This window comes from Neodiprion fabricii, chromosome 6, assembly GCF_021155785.1.
Source record: "Neodiprion fabricii isolate iyNeoFabr1 chromosome 6, iyNeoFabr1.1, whole genome shotgun sequence".
NCBI lineage: Eukaryota > Metazoa > Arthropoda > Insecta > Hymenoptera > Diprionidae > Neodiprion > Neodiprion fabricii.
In genome coordinates this window covers 30503094-30525038 of record NC_060244.1, presented here as the reverse complement: position 1 = coordinate 30525038, position 21945 = coordinate 30503094, and the positions used below count along the sequence as shown (strand labels likewise).

Genomic DNA, 21945 nt, shown 5'->3' with positions numbered 1-21945 from the left:
TATTCCTGTAGAAAATTTTACGCTCTACAAAAAAGATCCGTATAAAGATTTGCGTAAGGTAAGTCGTTTCGGAGTTATCAGGCCTCAAACATCGAACCGTTTGAAATAACGATGTTATTAATTTATAAATGATGCAAAACTGACTCATATCGTTGATTAATGAAATTTATTAATTAAAATTTCATTGGAAGTCTATAGTTTTAATTTTAAAATCAATAATATTGTGTATTTAAGTGATATGAGTCAGTTTTGTAGCATTTATAAATTAACAATATCATTATTTCAAACGGTTCGATGTTTGAGGCCTGATAAGTCCGAAACGACTTACCTTACGCAAATCTTTATTCAGATCTTTTTTGTAGAGCGCAAAATTTCCTACAAGAATATGTTTTGTTTATATCTTCACACTGATTCGTTTTCGAGCAAAAAAAATTCTAAATTAAAAAAAAAAAATTTCCCATGTTATTTAAATGGGAAATAGAAAATTGAGAATCGCCACCTCTAAATATCAATATTAAGAGCTCATATTTTACCGAGGTCATTCTTGAGGGAAACTCGGAAGATTTTTCAATGTTCTTCGAAAAAAAAAAAAAAATAGTCGGTTTTTTTTGAAACACTCTAGTACGTATGTAATGTGTATGCATACGGTACGTATGTAGATGTTTACATTGTACATGCGTACGTAGGGGAACAGTTATGCCATAGCTGCAGCTGTCCGAAATCGATATCGCCAAGGGTAGTTCAGCGCCCATAAGACCACCATGAGTGAAAAATTACAGTGTGCACGCCTTTTCATTGAAAATAACAATTGACATGATAGAGACGTACTCCGTTATGTACGAATGCAATACGCGATGACGATGTATATTCTCCAAGTACCCCCGCGAATCTTTCGCGGAGTGGTGTAAAATAAGTAAAATTGTGCGATGAACATGAAAGCATCGAGAATTTACAAGTATTTTACAATATAGCTGCTGCTTTAGCACATGCGCTGTCAGGAGTCCCGATTATTGTCGTTCTTGCAAAACATCGTTTACACATCCGATTGTTTGCTTTTATCGCATACTAACGGAACGTATAATGGCGTGTAAACTTGCCACGTACATAGATACAGGTATGTGGATGAAATTATTTGTGCCATATATTAGGCACAAAATGAAAGCGAAGCGCATACCTATCTATCTTACAGGTTCATTTGTTGAATACTGGCCACGAGTGCGACTGATGCAGCCGACGTTATCCTAAGACCGCGTAGCGACTATTTCCTGCTCAAGGGTCGAATGACCAGTGTTCAATAAATAACCGGTATATTTTTGTACACGTTCACAGTGTTGATTTTTTCCACAGATATGATTTGAACTAACGTCATTAGCTTCTAATTTTCCAATAGTAGTGTTTTATTTATTTTTTTTCAATTGTGGAGGAACTGTGAATAAGTGACCCTGTGTACGCAACGGTGTGGCGAAGAGGCCAAAGTATAATATTTGAAAATTTTAATGGCTCTTCAAGTCGCTGTTACATGTTTGTAATAATCATTCACCATTTTCAACTCACCACGGTACTTGATACTCGGGGATACGTAATTGCGCGTTAAGCATTTAATTTACATCTGACAAATGTTGCAATTACTTTTACGGATATCTATCCATACGCATCTTCGTAGATAAATCTGCGTTTTGGGGATGAATGGGACCCACAGTCTGAATCAAAAGTTAGGAAAAATGGAAAAAGTTTCAAAAGACGTCCACCGATGTTATTTGCGCCATCGATAGTGAACACCGTAGTGAAACAACAACTCTATTATGCGATAGAAATGTATCTGAGCAAATTCGAATAACACGGAAAAATGTAAAATCGACTTGTAAAAATTTTTATAATTAGAACATCAGAATACTTAAAGTCTGGTGTTTTTGATCCTCCTCTAATATATATAGGGTAGAGGCGGGCAAAATGGGCTGATTTCAACAAAGTAATTTTTTTTGTCTTTGGTCTAAGAATAAATTTGAAGCGTTATCGACATTTTTCGAAATTCCATTCGATTGTACACGGGGGTCCATTTTTGCCCGCCCCTCCCACATATATTACAATGTGTGTATGTTATGCAATAGTGCGTCATTTGACTTCAGGTCACATTTCATCGCATTCTCAAAAGTAAATGATACCGGTATCTATACCGGGCCCGGAGTATATCAATCATAAATAATGATATAATGAATAGGTAACAGACCACATACCGTCTTCTGCTAGCCACTGTGAATTTACATCGATAATAGTATGTATAACATCTTACCGGCAAACACCACAGCCATCGTGTAGAACCGTTGAATGGGTTACGAATGAAAGAAAATACTTATTATTCAGAATGGCGGAAATGATTACGGTTTTATCTTTTGTGCATCCGTGCGTGTGTGGAGGGGGGTCCGTAGGGCTCGCTCCTTAAGCCTTTCAGGTAGCAAAGATACGTCGATTCCAAAGAATTGTCAATCACGCGATAGATGACAACGTTACATTGACTGGAAACTTTTGAGTAAGAATCGTGTGGTTCAATTGATTTGAGCATCCAGCTCAGGGGTCAGTGGCGTACTAAGTAACGCTTTGGGGTTTCCTAGAGTGAGTCACGTTGTTTTCCACCCGTTTCGAGCCCGAGGGTTGCGCCTGCGTGCATGTGCAGTGGGCCGCTCCGATGGGTCATGAAAACCGTGTTTTACAGGCATATCTATACCTCTGTACGTACATACATGTTATACCCATGAACATATGCTATGACTGATACAACATATCACATATGAAAGCGCTATGCACTGTAAATGCAGACGTCTTCTGATCAACTATTAACTATTAAAAATTGTATTCATTCGTCAATATTGTAGTTATTATTTTCATTAACGTAAATTTAAAAAGAGTGGCCACAAATAGGCAAAGGCCATAAAAAAGAGCATCCATACCCTACATTTATAGTATGTAAGTCATAGAACACCTGACCCTTGAATGAGCGTAAGCAGCTGTTTTTTAGCCTAAACAAATCTACACTTGATTATATAATTCGACAAACTGCAAACGCTTTCGTTGATTGAAACGTATGTATCAGGCGAAAAAACAACAAAATTGTTTTCATACAAATAGTGCAATGAATATATCTACAATCACGAATAGGCTAATGAATTTAGCTACTTTTGAATAATTTGTTGGTCGAAAAGAACCGACAAAAGTTCAACGCTTCACGCAAAAGCTTCATATCACTGAAATAAATATACTTCGTCATCTATTGTAACTCGGCTAAAGTCAACCCGAAGTCTGTGCGATAGTTTGGCGTAGTGGCAACAGATGTCCGCCTAGATAGGATTGTAGGTATTTGCGAACGGTCCCCGGTTCGGATCTCGATCAAAGCCACGCGGCATTTGTCGGAAACTAAAAATACGTTTTATCCGACTTGCGAACAATTACAAGTTACTAATTGCGTTACTAAGAAAACTACCAACTACCGTAATTAGGTTTTCAATTACAATTTTATTTCTGTTCAGCACCATTCCAAATGATTACAGGACGTTCTTCGAAATTTATAGTAATTTTAATTTAAAACATAATCTTACTTTAGAACCTGAGCATTAGTTTATCCAAACGATACGAGACTACAGTCGACAAATAAGTTGTTTCAATAAATTATTGAAACACTACACTGAACTGAATGTTCAGTTGCTTGTATCTAGTTGTGATTTTGCCAACCAATTCTTCAGCTCCGTTAACTGAGATTTTTTTAAACCACCAAACCAAGAACTTGATCTTGCATTCGTCAAACATTTATTGGATCAAATAGTAGGATATTCAGATTAACAAAATGACTTTCATATCAACTATATAATACAGGTCGTTCACACTGATATTTCGATGACTACATCCTCGTATTTGTGTTGAATAATGATATAATTGACAAAAGTATTTTTTGCATTCAATTCGTCCAAGTTATAAATTGTTGTAATAGCCAAATATTCGTTTCAACGCTCGTGAACGCCACATTTAATTGATCCAATTTTTTTTTTTCCAACGACCTCTCTCTGTCAGTGTGAATATAAACTGTGCTTTGTGAACGATGTAAAAAGACGTGAAAAAAATGAAAGAATTTTACAGGCGAATGGGTATAAAGATACATGAACACTACCTTTCATTCGTGTCACCTGTCGCGGGCCATTCTTGGACTGTTGTGTTTCCGTGATATTGATGTTATGTCGTGGTTGAAAACTTTACTAAAAATTTGGAGTTTGGGCGAAACTGAACGAGGTATATGTAAAAAAAAAAACCGCTACAGCAAGAATTAATGTGATACTCAAGGGAAATGCACTGCGTTTCATAACAAAATAACCGTGCAAAGGTCCGAGTCGGCCATATTAGTTCTACACAAAAATCAATGCTCCGAGTGCATGTTACATGCGCGATTCACTCGGTTGCGGAGCTTTCTACGGTGGTGTAGGGTTTGCATCTTTGATAAAATCGATATTGAACCTGTGTCGGTAAGGTAGATAATTGGGTTCAAATTTCATTCGCATCGAGAGACAGCATTACCAAAGTACTAACAATGAGGCGCGTTCGAACTTGGCAGCAATTGAAATTATAAACGATGCACGATGTATCATATCTTCACGATGGAGCCGAGAAAGGCTATGCGCATGTCGCAGTACTTGTACCGTTGTTAGAGGTGCCTTGTCAATTACATGGAGTGATTCACAAAGATTTGGAAAAATTCTAGCTTCTCCAGCTGCAATTAAACCCTATTTACTTACTTAAGGTGAGGGTACACACAACTTTTCACGTACATAATGCCGTAATGTTACGGGAGAAGGAAATTTGGTTTTTGTGACATTTTTTTTTAGGTATTCGGTGGTGATAAAATGAAAATTATACAAACAAAATCTGGCCCGTTTTGAATTTTTTTGTTCGTTTCACCGTTCAAAGTGGAGTATCGTAAAATCCATCCGTAAAAGTTTGAAGAACATAATTGTACACTCGGTAAAAAATAGACGACTCAAAAAATCAATCCTTACTATTTTTGAAGCATTTAAAGAAAAAGAGGATCGGTTTCCGCTTGAATAGTACACTCAAGACCTATTTTTATGAGTGATTAATAATGGAATAGTACTTCTTGTATGATATGTTGAAATTTTTTTGTAATAAAAAATTGGTGATTTTCTTAAAATTTTTTTTGCTCACTCCTCAAACCCGCCTGTCTAATATGCTACACCTTCGGAGCCATTCAGGGCTTTTGTTATCCCATTTGCAGTTAGTTTTTTAAAACTTCTAATTCTCATACTCGTACAAATGGCATTGAAACGCTACGCGGCTTTCCAGAGTGTCAATTCACGAACGAAATGGTAGCGTCCGCTTGCCTATTTGTAGGCGGCGAAGCGGCTTGTTTTCACGTTTAACCCTTTCGGCCCGCTCGGTGACTATTGTCACCCAACGCCCGACGCTCGCTCCGTACGAACGGTGTTCCGCAAGTACAGACGATTGCCGCGACTGCTCGGTCAGCAGGGAGGGCGCGACGTAGAATCCGTCCGTATCGAAAGGGTTAATTGTAAGCCCGATATGCTGGCTCTATGTTGGATAGTTACTAATTATTTGCCTCACCTTGTCTTCCGCTTCGTCCGCTCTACCCTCTGCCTCGAGCACCCTCTGTTCAAGTTCCGAAAGCTGCAACAGCCGTAAAAACGTGTTGATTAAAAAAAAAAGGTCCTCTTAAGAGTTTCATAAATACACACCTACACACATACACTTTGTACGAAATCACTTTCGTACAATGAGCTAAGTAGGAGAAAGGCAGGGGAAGTGGGGCCGAAACGGGCAAAGTGAGCTTCCCCGAAAATTGTTCGAATTTTTTCAAAATTAACAAACATTAAAAATTCGTTTATTTACTTGCATCAGGAAACTTTTAACATTAAACTTTTTCTAGTACTTTCTCCTAGTTCTAGTAAAATATACTTCATTTGATGTTAAAGCTTTCCTAACGCAAGTGAATAAATAAATTTCTAACGTTGGTTAATATTGAAAAAATTCGACAAATTTTCTGGAGGGGCCCACTTTGCCCTCAATTTTGTAACTTTGCGGTGGACGCCCGTCTTTGATCAGATTTTGATTTTCTGGTCAAAATTAGAAGATTCATCGATTCAAATCTCAACTTGTAACATTATTTCCTTAATGGACCCCCTTTGCCTGCCCCTTCCCTGTGTACATATGAAGTAACGCAAGTAAGAGAGTGGGAAAATACAACTGACTGCAGTATTTTTCTGTTTGTGTACCCCTGCACAGCATGAGGCTGAAGTTAGTAATGTTATTGCAATGATGCAACTTGCGAAACATCGTTATACCTCGCGACTTTGAGATCGCTTTAATTTCAGTAATGTTTAACAAATCAAACCATCCTTACTTTAGAAGAACAATACATTTGGAAAACTCCACTCCTTTCAAGTCATTCGGGAATTGCAAGGCAGTGATTTTCTTCCCAATGTTTCGTGACGTTGATGTTACTAATTTCAACCTCGTTTCGCAAAGAAAGGGGTTCGTATTAACGCGTAAAACGTATCTAGGAGAGACCGAGGCAACATAGCTTAGTATGGCCACATGCGGGGTGAAGTGACTTACTTGACATCATTTTTGAACCATCGCAATAAGATGAACTAATTTTACGAAAATACTTCGCATTATTCTTATCTCTAGGCTATGGAACAAATAGCTCATGTGATTCTTCAACTTTCAATAATTTTCATATATGCATAAGTAGCAATTCATTTTGAACAGCACTATCCATTTGCCCGGAATGTTTATCCATGTTATCCCGCTACCTCCACATGAGTGTAGTTGTATACGGTATGGTATAATCAAATGGTCACGAAACTCTTCACGCTGAAGGATAAGACGTGTACGATATCGAGGCGTATGTACGTATTACGCGTGTGAAATGACATATACGTGTTCCTTCGTTACTGTCATTCGTTATATTACACGTAGCAATAGTACTTGGGCATTATTTACAGGGTAGTTAATTAAAACAGAGGTTAATTTACGGGTCGAGGCTCGGGTTTAAGAGCAATTTATTTTATCCTTGCGGTCAACAGCTAAATACATATATAGTTATTCTGTATGGACAGATCCCGTCCAACGATGCGACAAAACTTTTCTCTGCAACATCACCTACTAAATCATACACGCATATTGAAATAAAGTATTCGCGACTTATTCATAGATCAAGTTAATGCGGAGTATCACTTAAATTACTGAATGTGAGGGGGATTGGTGAAAGTCAACAGGCTAAGCGACCGACTGCGCATGTGCATGGTAATATGGAATTCTATAAAAATTTTCCGCGTCAAGTACACCCGCTGAAACACTACTGCTATTTTTCAAATGTTTTTTCCAACCGTTTCAACAAGATTGTTTTGGAATAATTCATAAAAATTCTATTGTCCAAGACGAACGTTTACCAACAAAATTGCAAGTGGTAAAACTTTTTTTTAATACATTCTAGTTTTTTTTCTTTATTTTATACCGCATTCATGGGAATAGAGATGAAAAAATATAAATAGGTCAATAAAAAAAAAAAAAAAAACAAATCACTTTAGAAAGGCAAAGAATAATGAAAATTTATCATCTTGTGATCTTATTCTTTTTTCTGTTGCACAATATCACATATATGTTACACCCTGTTGTTAGAAGTATTCTATTATTCTATATATTAATATTCTTTTGCTTATCGCTATCACTGATACAGCATTAAAGAGAAAAAAAATCTTACCACCTTCGATTTTATGCGAAAATGTTTGTCTTGGATTATAGAATGTTTGCGAAGGTTTTCAAGAAAGCCGGCAAGGGTGTAGTTATTAACTTGAAAAAAATTTCCAATCGGCAAACGCTGAAGAAAGCTGATAAAATTCAGGAGAGCGTTTCGGAAGAAGGAACAAAAACTCGCCGGCTGAAATAGAGATGGCGGGGGTTTTTGGTTTGTCGATTTCACATGGAAAACTCCATATACATACAGGGGAGATGGCATGGGGCGAAACGGGCAATTCGGCGGTGGTACCCCAAAAGCTAAAATAAAAGAGGCTTCGGTTGGACTGAGGCACTCAAAAGTTTTATTTGGTGTTGTGGAATAAAAGTTTCCGAAACGCAGAAGTGACGGACGAAGTAGTGTCATACGATAAAATTTACAGTAATCACTTGATACGCCGGTAATATATAAGAGCTACACGTTGCTATCCCTTTATATACAGAATTGGAAAAGAAAGACGACATATCTAAAGCCAGCACCACCACAATGGAAAATATAAACATGAGATAGCCCAGAATTAAGAGCTAATCAAGAGCTATTTGACCGCCGTAACTGCGATTTTAAAGCACCATCGTTCATGGTCTAAACCGGAAATGGGTAAAATATACAGCAGTACTTACGTGATTCTGTCAATTCTCACTCAGCGAGCCGGCATTAAAAATTTGATTTGCCTGCTATTCGCATTTCTTATTCCTCCTCATAAGATGTGTCAATTTGTAAAATATTAGCCCATTAGCACTACACGCTTTCAAGACAAAAACTATTCATTTCTTCTGCCCGCAGAATTTCGGATTTTGTTCAATTTATTTCAAACGTACGAGAGACTGTTTTTAAACGAGAAAGAAGAAGGTAATTCTGCACCCGCTGCACATGCATGAAAAGCCGTTTTTTCAGAGGCGTTCGGACAAAATATAAATTTTTAACGTCTGCTTTACACACGAAAAAGGGTAATCATAGGGACTAGGACAGCAAAAAAAATCGTGTGCATGACTTTCGGAAGGCGATTTCACTCGCGTGATCACCAACCGATCGAAGCCCACACTTGTAAATACTTTCTTTCCACCCTTAATACAAGACGCACCTACAATTATAAATCGCCTTATCCCTTTGCATTTAAAAGGAGACAATTTCTAGTTAAATTTACGTTTTCCTAACAGAAAAAAAGATTTCGTACATCATGAGCAGTGATATATCGCGTTTTTGAGATAACGCTGTCGGGACGCGTTACGAGTCTGCGGGGTTATTTGTCCGTTGCTGAACACCATAGGGATGTGCCGATATGGAAATGAGTGAAAATTCGTGGTTATAGCTTGGATCGTTGCCTGGGGGCTGCCTGTCTTTGTCGTTACAGCCCTATTGAAAAGTACGTTTCTATGTTCAGGGATATATAGTCGACTGGTTCGAGACTTGATCTTTGCAACATGACGGTATGAAATCTTCAAAGCACACGAGCATAAACAAAATAAATAGACATACGGTCCTCTAGGTTACCAGCAACACTCTCGGTGGGCCTACAGTGCAGGTATAACCAGAGTTTAATGCCTATACCCTCGATACGTATATGATGCTAGTGGAGCGTCATATTTCACGGGTTGCATAATACAATTAAGTGTAATTGGCGAACGTTAACGTCGAGCTTGAGGGTATCTCTGGTGTATGGGATGCGTCAAAGCGGTCCATTCAGTCGGCAGCCTGACGTACATATACTACATTACCGGAAGTTGCAGTTGGAGAGCTTTGTTCATTGCACTCGACGATTTTTCTTTGAATCTCACTCCGACCAACTCCCTTCGTTTACGCAATTGGACTCGCAACGCGTACCGTATCATCATCATTATCTATACAATACTTGTTCCGTTTACAATTTTTGTATCAACGCTGCGCCCCGAAGTTATTTTCAAATAGTGCCTAAATTCAAATTACCTTTCGCAACATCTCTTCCAAGGACTCCATTTCCAGGGTGGAGTTATTTTTGTCACTTCGAACGGGTTGAATCATCGATAAATCTCTTTGAAAGTTTAAATGACGAATAGTGAGGACGATCTACGGTTGATACAGACACTGGTTTTCGTTCAGAAACAACTTGTCAATGCCATTACAGGGTCATCTTATTTTCTGTTACACTGATTTTTTAGTTCAGTTTTCCTGTTCATCATCGACAACCGTGACCTTTGTATCTGTACAAGGCATTTGATGAATATATCTCGTCAAAAGTTTCAACTTTGTCAGGAAATAGAGGCTTGGGAATACGGGCTTGTTAAGAATTAGTTGTATGTCGACTCCCCATAAATTGGACAATAAAGTTTGAAACAACGTTAAGATGTTACCACCGCGTAGTGTACAAGGCTATGGCAAATCTATTTCAAATGCGGTAGAATCAATTATACTGTCGCGCATTTTGGGTGCCTTTGAATAATTTTCCAGCTCTCATTCTATCCCTCTTTCCGCAGAGAATTTTCAATGGCCGTTGCAGTCCGCCACGCGGTTAAACTTAAAGAGCGCGACACTTTCGGCTCGTTCCACAGTTCTACGCACACTATTTTTGGTCAAAGTATTTTTAAGTTCAGTTTAAGGTAGACTCCTTCACTTCTCGGTAAAAAGTATCAGAGAAACAATACGGTTCTAACGAAAAGCAAAACAACTTTCTTCCGCAAACAATTGTTAAACGAAATTTCACATTTGAAAAATCGCCGAGTGTATTTCATCTGGCAAACAATTTTTAACGGGAATTTTTAAATAATATGCACAAGCAGATATACGTATAATATATGTCACCTTTTTGTGAGACATTCTGCTAGCGAAAAATACTCAACTTGGAACGTGGTATCCGTACCGATCTTAGCATTAGCACTTGACTGCGGTAAAACAGAATTTCTGGTATAAGCAGTTGAAACGTTGATGGAAAGTATCTTTAATCTGTATCCCTAGCCCGCACTTACAGGCCAATTGCAAAGGGTATTGTTAATCGAGAACCAAGAATCAGGAAGGATTGACAATGATGTTTAGAAATAGCCATACAGTTAAATTAATTTGTAACAGTAAACACGAATACTTAACGAGTGCAAATGATATCGGCCCACGTGCTGCAGGAAACTGTGCACTGGGGAAAAGTATAAATTCGAAGGCAGTCATCAATCCATCCGAAGATTATGGCCGGCATATAGACCTTCTCTGAGCTGAAATGGAAATTTCTGAAAAGCTATTTCATCACCGGTACCTGACTCCAGGGGCGCAGTGGTTAATAAGAGTGAATACGGAAACTATACGTTTGATGGAAAAACTTGGATACCGTCGAGAGCAAGTTTCTACTCGTTGCGATGGTATTACAAGAGTATTTCAAGTATCACTCGAAAATTTTTAATTTTTGCACCGGTCTGTAAAGCACGTCTTGGATTTTATATGCCTATGCAGTTATTAATCTAATATACCTATTTCATTGTCCGTCAGGGTGATCACTATGACACAACACTTAGTTTTAACACAGTTGTTAATAATTACCACGCGTCCACATTCCGAACGGGACAGGTTGCAGACGAGGGGAAGTTTCAAGGAACATACGCCGTTACTGTTGCAATTTATAATATCAACACGTAACCAGACGTTATAGGTAGTATACATATATAAGTCGTGTTGTCTTTTAACACCAGCGGCAGATTCACCAAATAATACACGATAAAAATGTCTCCCTTAACGAAAAACCATTGTGTTTCAATTCCAGTTGTATTCATGGCAATTGGATTCATAACTGAAGATTACTTTGTTATGACTGTACAGCCCTTTATAGGTTATAGCTGCAGGTGTTGATCCATACATTTACGTATGGTATTTGTTTACTTGACTACGGCAGGAGAGAAAAACACGCTGTGAGAACCGAATATTTAACCGACCGTTCAATCATCGAGAACGGTAATGAAGATGCGAGCAGGGACAAACAGCAATGGTCGCACTGCTGGTACACCCCTGTCACCGCGGTAGCAGGCGAACTGATCCAGATTTCTCTTTGTGGATACTGACGGTGGATGATGGTAGAACGTCGTACCGACAAGCCAACAAACCGCGCAAGCTCATACACCAAAGCAGATGCCACGACTCAACCTACACGCCCTGCGCTGGGTTCAAATGCTGCAATTCCAATTCTGGTACGTACAAGATTTAAGTTTTGAGCGGCAAAAATCACCTCAAGTCAAAAAGAAATTAGTCGAGTAATTGTTCCAGGAAATTCAAAACTCAGATGGCTTTGGAATGTGGATATACACGTACATCGCGAATTTTAGAGGGGGAGTTAAGCAATAACCACATACATCATTTTTATTACAAGGTAATACTCGCAGAGACAGGGGGAGCTGTATAAACTGAAAAACCATTTTTTATACTAATTTAGGAACTTAGCATTGCAGGTGTTCATCGGATTGTGAGTGGTACGCGGTACGGTTAAATTTACACGGTCTCTATACCCTTGGTTGAATGAAGAGTTTTATTGTGAATTCCACGTACATATACGACATAACGTCTGTACGCGATTAGTGTGGAGGAGGTACGATGACTACAATATCCTGCATGTTTAAAATCACGGTAAAATGCCAGCGAAGTTAACAAACCGCTAAGGATCGTAACCTTGAAAACGTCGAGTCAGTGAAAATGGTTTCAATACTTGTCGACGCAAACACAAACATACATCTGGGCTGGTATAGCCATGTCTATGTAATATAGGAAATAGTCACGGCACAGGGAGAAGACGGGAAAACTCGGCACATGTTGCCCACTAAAAATAGCTGGAAAAATTTCCCGAATTTTCCTTGAGGGAATTAAAATCGCCCAAGAAACTTATGGGCCGATTGGAGGTTTGTAAAAACAGAGCACAACGTAAACGGAAGTGTGATTTCCGAGTGTTGCGCACCGTCCAGTACACTCATGACCACAAATTTTAATGCAACTGGGTTATAGATTGACCAAACTTCAATCCGATCTGAAAACTCATTTTTTCAGGTATAGGTAAAGTTTTCTTGTTAACCGACTGACGACCGCTACGAGTCATCGCATGAACGTAATTTCAACTTGCACTTGAAGCGAGCGTTCGTGACATCTCATGCTTCGTTTCGAGTAGATTGACTCCTCTACCTTGCGGGCGAATATATTGCCACGATACAATCTCGCAGATCAATAGAGTTCAATTAATTATCTTCCGCGTGCGCATTCGGTCGCTCACGGTCAATCTGCTAATTTACACCGTTTCTTCTCGGTATGTATAGGTACCACACAAAGGCCAAGATACGCTCGACGAAATAGAACTGTTGCTTGCACGATCGATGATCCAAGACTTATTGTTAGACTGTAATTTTAAGCTGAAAACGAAGTAACAAACTTACTGACCTGCACCTTTTCTTGCACGGAAATAATCATAATTTACCAATGCAATAATTGCCGTTTCTATCACTTTAACGCTATACGTACGCCATGACAAATGAACTAGATTCTTTTAAAAACCTGCAGCAGAGGGTATAGCCCTGTCCCACTGCCTTTGTCGAAACGAATACTATAAATTATCAGCAGTACTGCAATCTCACAAAAATTTTATGCACTGACGAGGAGAGCATCATACTTTCGGATAGCGGATTTTGTTGAAACTTCTGGGGATACTCCTTTGCTCCAAAATATGGAGCTTCTGATGCGTAGTTCCATTCATTGGGCCTCCTTGCACTCCGGTTAAAACTAATTATATCAGGAGTTTCACGGGTGACGTGCCGTAATAAACAAATCCTGTTTTGTATTTTTACCTCAAATATTAATTTCCATTGTCTTATATTGAAGTTTAGATGAAAGGCTTTTACAAATTCAAGTGTAAACGGATATATTATTATTTCAGAGTCGTAGTAAAGTGTAGGTAAGGTGCAAATTTTCGACAGCCCAAGCTACTGTCAATTGAGCGAAGGAAGGCTTAACGGATGAAATTACACACGAGTAGCTCTTTTTTTGATACACAGGAAGACGCCCCTAGAAATTTCAACAGGGGACTTGGTCAAACCTCGTCACGCTCTATCGAACCTATTCCAATCTTCTAAGACTCTGATCAGAGTCATATCATTTTGTAATACAAGTTTTTTCTACCCGGTCGTACCGGTGTGGAACATGTACGGTACGAAATTATGCATATGTAAGATAAGAAGAATAACTAGGGGAGGTTATATTGACTAATATACAATTGCAATTCACAGATAGGTTGTATGCACTTTGTAAAAGTGATTGGCGTCTTTTTTTAAGAAATATTGTAGAAAAAATGTTGGTTCCGAGCGTATAACCTTGTATGCTACTTGAAATAAAGATCTCTGTGTTCTAGACTTTTCCGTCCGAGCTATATTATCCTACCTATGTTCTCTACATCCTATGAGATTGTATGCAAATAATATGAATTCTCGTGATATGGAAACGCAATGCCGCCCCGTACCCGGTATCTTTTTGGCAGCTCTTTGTCCCAGGGAATAGAAGGAGCGGAAGACGGTGACAGGCGGTGTAAGAGAGGCAGTAAACTTAGCCAGGCTATTTCAAGGCTTCTCGGAGTATCATCAGAAAGCGTTGTCCCTGACGCCGCCGTCAGCCTCTCCAGAAGCGGATTAACCTTGTATATTTTTGAGATGTTTAAGGGGAGGTCGAAGTGCCGAAGAAGCGAGCAAACCGTATTTTACAATTCTTTTCTCTCCAGAGTAATTAAGTCGTTTCATACTTTGTAAAACGATAGTGATTGCGATAAAATTGTGCTTATGAGCAGGCCCGGAAGAGATGGAAAATTTATGTAAAAACACCAAAAACACGGGATTCAAATATCAGTAGTGCACCATAACTTCAAAGTGAATGAGAATCTGCTGAAGGTGTGTTGAGTGTTTTCGTCAATTTTTCGTACTCACTCGACCCAACTAACAAGTATAATAGCAACAACCATTTCCCAAATAGGCCGCTCAAATAATTCGTTACGCTCGAGGAGGGGGAGAATGGGGCGGGGCGTCATAATGTCGTTCAAATCATTTTTACATTTTATTAATCTTCATTAGTTGTTTTGATTTGAGACTTTTTGAGAATGGTGTGCGGGAGGAGGACTTATTTTTCCGGGAGGCAGTTTTTGAGTCTTACGATCGTTTATGGGGTGAGGGGATCTAAAAGCCTTAAATTCTGGACTGCGTATTATTTGAACGCCCTTAAAGTTTGAAATTATTTAGTCATTTTGAAAAGAAACGAATCAACTTAAAAATCTTATAAACCTGAGTTGCTTACGAAAATAGCAACCATGCCGTGTAAACGATAACTAACACTTATTTGTCGTATCGGACAGTAACTGTCACAACCATGCGGCAACGTTGTCGAAAAATTCACGGTGTCGATAAAAACCCATACCGATTGGTCTAAAGCTAAACGTCATTGGCGTGAATCGTTCGATTCTTAACACCAAGTGGTCTTTAAATGAACACCAAAATGGTTTAAACTTCGATAGAATATTTTCGATGTTATATTTAATACCGCATTTCTAGCAGTGAAGCATTGAAAATTTTCGATTAGACATGCCTCGGTAATGCAATATGATTTCGAATTCCGTAACGAAAAGATGTGTATAATTTCAGCAGCTTACGTTGTATGGCCCCGAGGATTAAGGTCTGTCAGCCTTTTATAAAATAAAAGGAGTGCACGTAATTTTCTTTGCCAAAGAAACCCTCCTCCCCACTAAAATTAAATATTGATCTCGCTTTGAGCGGCGATTCTCGTATCTAAAGTTTAAGAAGAGGCCGTAGCTGCAGGCAGAGTCTGTCTGTGTGTGTGCGTGCATGTGATGTATACTCTAATACATACATATACACATACACAAATTCAATCATTTCCCTTGCAACCCTCCCCCCCCCCCCCCCCCCCCGCCCCAAATTCAGCTTCAGATAAATAAATAACAATCCGTGCGTATTTTTTTCCTGAAGAAATGCTCATCAATTTAGATTTAAGTACAAAAAAAATCTGACCTTTCGACTAATTGTGTATTTTCCTAGTAGGAAAAATATCGCGACATGGACAGATTATTTAATATTGATAGCAGAATTCAACTCGTAAAAATTTTGTGAAAAATAATCCTTAGTCTTCGAAATAGGTTAGCCGTAAAATTAAGTGAACGAGTTCCAGAGGGAGTCAAAATTTAACGAAATCTTCCTGCCTGATCTGATACAGAAGCCTTATTGTGCAGAACGAAATTTGAAATTGAGAAAAAAAAAAAAAGAATGAGATGTGACCCCACTATAAATCCAACGGCATAATTTGTAAAAATAAAAGAAAACAATGTTTTTGATTGGAATTTGTATTTAAAAAAAGATGTCCAGCCTCACAAAACCGTGAAGTTTGAGCTTTAAATGAAAAAATCATACCGCAATTGATAACAATCACGTTTTTCGTATTTTTTTTTTCTTGGAGTACAGTTAAATGAAAAGTAAAAAGACCGTAATTTATGAAAATCCGGGGTACGCTAACAGTGAGTACATATTAATGTGACAAGAATCTACATGTATACATTCCGTCTAACGTGTTTTGAAGAGACAACAGCAGTCATCAACATCGTTGCATCTATTTCAGATGCTATTACGTGAACCACATTGTTACATTGTTTGGATACTAGTTGTATTGTTAATGAATCCGTTTGATAATAAAATCAAATTTTTGTCGCGATATTTATGGGTTAGGTCCAGACTCCTCCATTTGGCCAGTACTCAGCGCGTTGATGTTGAGACATGCGCAATTCTGCCGAATACATGACAATAATATCAACGGATGCTGAACATGTGCTGAATTTTTTAGCCCCTCTGTGTAACTTATCTTTGCTCTGCATTATAACACCAACTTTGTTATTTCCTGGATAATTGTTGCGGGCCCTGTTTGCGCAAACAATTCTAGCGACGAAGTGTCTACAATTTTCCAAACTGGGTTCATATGCGGTCGATATTTGAAGATTACAGGTACTAAAAGTCAGCACTCGATGTTCGTTCCACTTTTTCTGAACACCGCGCGAACGCGCAAACGGATTATTGTGATATTTTTCAGGTTTAGGCGACGCGCAAACCACGTGAACGATTTAAAGAATTCAATGTAATTGAAACGCATTGGTTCAGCTATTTACCACGTTAGTGACGCTCTATCCGGTTGGAATCTGGAACGTACGGAATTGAACCGCTCTCGGCGCATGCGCAATAATTTATTCTGGTGGCTAATATGGTAAACTAGAAAAAATAATTCTTTTACTAGTAATTTTGATATTTTGTGCCTAATTACTTCGCGGTGCTGCTTGCGCAAACGACGCGCAAACAATTGACACGACAATATATCCGAAATTCAACGAGTCTTTCGCATAATACCATTTTCAAAAACCGGGTGCTGAGTTTCACCACCCTGACTTTATTTGCATTTTTCTCAAAAACGAGTGAACGCGCAAACGAGAGCGAGTGATATTTTTCATATTCAAGCCAAGCGCAAACGAAATAAACTACTTCCAGTCGATTATATTGACTTCGGTTGCTAACTTTATGAACCTATCCCCGCGGTATTCTAAGGTTAGATTCGACGGTCATGGGTTATGTTATGTTCATTGAGATTGATTTCGTTTCGCGCTCGGCCGACTAATCCGCTGTAGGTTTCTCTGTGTTGCCAACATAACCGCCTAATGTAAAAAATTAACCGTCTCACAATCAGATTCATTGTCCCCAAGTGTACACACAAGTCGACTACGTTGGCAATGCCATCACTAGCCAGCCCATAGACTTATAGAGGGAGATAGACCGCGCGGTCTGTGCACCGCGGTGAAACCGTGAATAGAATGAGAGAGCAACGGATGGAGCCGGACCTCTCACTCTAATCGGTAACTTGGCAGGGGAAACACATGGACTTATACAAGTATACCTCCCCGCTTGGGGGTTGCTCACCACTCGTTCGATCGTGGAACAGAGAAGACCGGCTCCACCTGTTGCTCTCTCTTTCTAATTACAGCTTCAGCTCGGTGCACAGACCACGCCACGGTATTCTCAGTCTATTACAATTGTACAAGATCTAGTAGGATTTAGGGAAATCTAGTACACTGATACGCCTTCCTCCTATCTAGTACGTGTTCGTAATGACGTTGTTTTATGTTTTTGTTTTTTTGTTTTAGAAAAGATCGATTACGATTTAGCACATTTCAAAATTCGCCTGTTTTGCATACAGGTTTAGGTATGTAGTACGTCAAATCATGTCGGTAAAACAGTTGCCATGCGTTTAGCGTTATCCCGAGTCGTACCTCTGTAAAAATTATCCGTCTCCGAATTATTGCGGGCGCGCATGCGTAACAATGTTCCGCAATGCAACTGCAGGTATTTTTATCATGCATAGGCAATAGACTACAGTCTTCGGGAGGAAGAGGAGTGACGGGTAGGATTTCTTACAAGTATAATACTGATATAATCCTCTTCGCTATCTCCCTTGACTTACCTTGTCCCGAAGCATGTCCCGCACTCTGGTTGCCTGGCTCCTGCTCCGGTGAAGTTCGAGCTGCAGTTCAAGGCATCTCTCCTGCCAGTTAAGCTCCTCCGCTGTACTGGTGTAACCATCGAAGCTCTTGGAAGCCCCGTAACCAGGCCTCACTTCTGGTTTATCCTTCTTTGGCTCAGCGCGTTCAGCAAATAGACGATTCTCCGCGGCAAAATGGAGCCGCGGCTGAGCCGTCGTCTGCAAGTGGGTCGACCCAGTTTCGGATCGTCCGGAAAAGGAGTAGGTCCTTTCGAAGTGTCTCGATGGTCCGGAGTCAAAGGGCGAGCGACCTCTGTTCAAGTTTTGTATCTCATGGGCCTTGTTTTCAAAACTTGTCGGCCCGAAATCGGTTTGCGCCCCGAAGGTACGTTTGTCGGTGTACTCGACGTAGCCGCTCGACTCCGACGTCAAGTTGTACAGCGGATTACTCTTTGACTTGTCCTTTAGCTCGACATACCCCGCGGTCTTGGCGGTATCCGTAAATTTCTTGTCCTTTTTGAACAGCAAGCTTGGAACGTTGACGTAGGGCGAATCTCTCAAATGAACAGGACTGTTTTGCGGCCTCGGTGGGGGTGTTGGTCCTTGCCGGGTGCGTCGGGGCAGTAATCGGGGACTGTCGGCTCCGCTGGCGACACCTCGATTATTATCGATTGACGATTGCGAGCTGCAGTCGTGCCGGGCCCCAAGACGCGGGCTACATGGTGCCGAATTCGAACCACAGTCGGACGCTAATCTTGCGATCGGGTCCAAAATTTGTGACAGGCGTCGTACCGGTTGTGAACCACGGATTTCGTCCATACTTAATTAAACGGTCCGAGATGAACACTCTCAACGTCGCACCGTAGCACCAATTTTCTTCATTAAGGAATTTTCTCCTGCAGCATGCTGACCGTTCGTTTCTGGATATAGATAATCAAATTGCCAAACCAAACACCCCGACATTTCCACCTCGCAGAACCTTTACACGACAGACTATCGTTGGTAATCCACAAAACTCCATTATTCCTGAGCATTTATATTCCAGCTTCGTTCTGGCGATCAGCATTTTTGTCTCTGTTTCAATACGGCCTGGAACAAAAATATCACATTCTTATATAACATGACGTCTCGGCTTTTACTCGAAAAATCTCTCTCTGGTAAGAATTTTAATAATTTTGGAGGTCTTATGAAGTTGTGCTATTAGCGAATATTACAAATATGCATATAACTTAGAATTGCCCGACATATGTATAATACGCACGGCATTATCATCGCTGCTGATGTCGCACGGACTTCCGTGCATAATTTGTCTTGAAACATGTTTTTTTGACTCACGGCGAGGTAAAATTCTGTATTGCAGCGTGTCTAACACAAGTTCGCGCGAAGCAAACGGAAGTAGCTCCTCGTCCTGGCGTGTTCTAAGAGATATCCCGACACGATGTACGCAGTGTGTAGTGCAGCGATGAGACCGAGGATGATTCTCGGATATTGTACTCGAGCCCGTCGAGTGTCAGTCTGTTTCCATGACTAACAATAAATTCAAGCTGTAACTCTTGGGGGCTCACTTTGGGGTACGTCTCGGCCGAAACTTTTTGCCGAGGAATAACACACTCCGCCACCTCGGAAATTTATTTTTAGGCAGACAATAAAAGAGGGTAGGTAAGAAAACGGATGCTCGACCAAGTAAACATGGATCTGTTACGCAATTAAAATATAGATGTATCACATAATATATGTATTACATTATACAGAGATTACCACCACGTCAATACTCGTTTGAATATTCTATCTCGGAGCCTATAACAAAGAACTGAACTCGAATAAGTTTGCAATACGACAATGTGAGCACATTATTTCGGATTTTGTTCGTTTGCGAATGACTGCTTTGTTTGGAACATTAGATAGATTGGAGACCTCGAACTTCAAGTTTTCAATGATATATAATGCACCAATAAAGCGGAAACGAAGATTTTATGCTTTCAGGATATACGGGTAGCTTCTTTCTTCCGACGAGCAGACAATTTGATGTGTGCTCAATGTTTTCCTGTGAGGTAGAATTCAGTGTGATGAATATTAAGGATAGTTGCATAATTAAAGCCGACAAATCGAAGCAAGGGGAGTCTAGGGGGCGCTCAAAAATTATCCAGCTACATCCGTATTCTGTTAGCTTTTAAATCACCGAATATTTTACCGTAGAGAATATCCGATGCAATCAATTGTATGGATTATAGATTTGTAATGTCTGCACGTATGCAGCCGCGTAAGCTTAATCCCTATGCTTTTGTGAATACAGAGTTATCCATACCTCACTATTATTTATTATGAAAGAAACTTTGTGATGTAACTTTCCGATTAACTTGATTTCGGTCTGAAACAAAATGCGAGTTCGATTCCATAGGAATTATCTGACAATGACTGGTGATACAGCTGGCATCCCAATTTTGCACGTCGGCTGCTTCGGATCGAGAACAAGTTAACCGGAAAGATAAGGCATTAATGAACATTACTGTACCCATACAGTCAACTCTGTTTCCTGTTTGTAGGTGCAGACAACCTTAAGGGGATACTCGATTTCGATGTGGACGAAAATATCTCCAAATGTCCGAGTACACAGACCTCGAACGCTAGAAAGAGCATAGCAGCTACATTTTACATGAAATTCTGAATAAAATATGCCCAAAAATTTTCGTTTAGCACAAAAGTAAAGAAACGGTATGATTGACTATCGCGATTCCGTAAAATTCATGCCATTTCTGGTAAGAGTTCTTGTAAGATGTCAAACTAGGTGTATACAAATTATACATACATACACGGACAATTTCTTTTGGAAAGGTATACGTGAAACGAGAAAGCAATCATGTTTCGTCTCGTCAAAATAGTATACCTATAGTGGCACAAGTGACGATTTCCGATGAGTGTGAAGTTTGCAGCATGAACCAAGGCGGCGCTGTAAATCACACAGGTTCCATATCGCCCATCTGTACGTGTGACGCTCGTTATTTTTACGAACAGCTGCGAAGGGAAATTTGATCGGGGACGTGTACTGTATCTGATAGATGACGCGAGTAAGGATTTAGCCGTACTTTCAAGCATGCGCGCTGCTGATGTGCGTACTTATAGTTAAGATGGCGCAAACGTAACGGACAGCTCTTCCTTCTATAACAATATATAGTCAGTGTTTCGATCTTTGAAAAATAAACAACATTTTATGTTCCTAAACGTGGCTAATTCATTGGGAAAAATGCTACAGGAGGCTACGAAGGCGTCGCCGACAGCACGCAAAATTGCGGTTACGTAAATTGTGCTCAATGAAACGGTGTGTAAAATTGAATTGTGCGAAATTGGTCATGCGCCATTGAAAGCCCCAAAGTGTCAAATATATCATTTTAATTGTGCGCATGCGCTAACGTTGTTTTACCGCACTGTTTGGATGTGAGGCACTTTAGGTACGCTCCACAGGCTTCGAAAATCGAACTTTCAAAAACTTTTGGGTAATTTATATGTTTTTTTTATAAAAGTCACTTTTCTCCATTTCGAAATGAGCGTTCATTTACCGTTGCATGATGAACAGAACAACCGCAGATAGGATCTGTTAAGTTAGATGAAGTGCTCACTTTTCAGAAGAAGTGAATCAATTC

The 21945-nt window shown here is 39.6% G+C and overlaps 1 protein-coding gene across 5 annotated transcripts in view; it reads right to left on the bottom strand.

Annotated features, from left to right (window-relative positions):
* The window catches only part of LOC124185405 (uncharacterized protein CG43867), a 47691-nt gene that overhangs the window by 21291 nt on the left and 4455 nt on the right, over positions 1 to 21945 (bottom strand). For all 5 annotated transcript variants that reach the window (XM_046576140.1, XM_046576143.1, XM_046576145.1 and 2 more), the window contains exons 2-3: positions 18290 to 19396; positions 5620 to 5682 (exon numbers count right to left, since the gene is read on the bottom strand). In XM_046576140.1, coding sequence (XP_046432096.1) covers positions 5620 to 5682; positions 18290 to 19126 — 900 coding nt within the window. In that variant the 5' untranslated portion in view covers positions 19127 to 19396. The remainder of the gene's footprint in view (positions 1 to 5619; positions 5683 to 18289; positions 19397 to 21945) is intronic.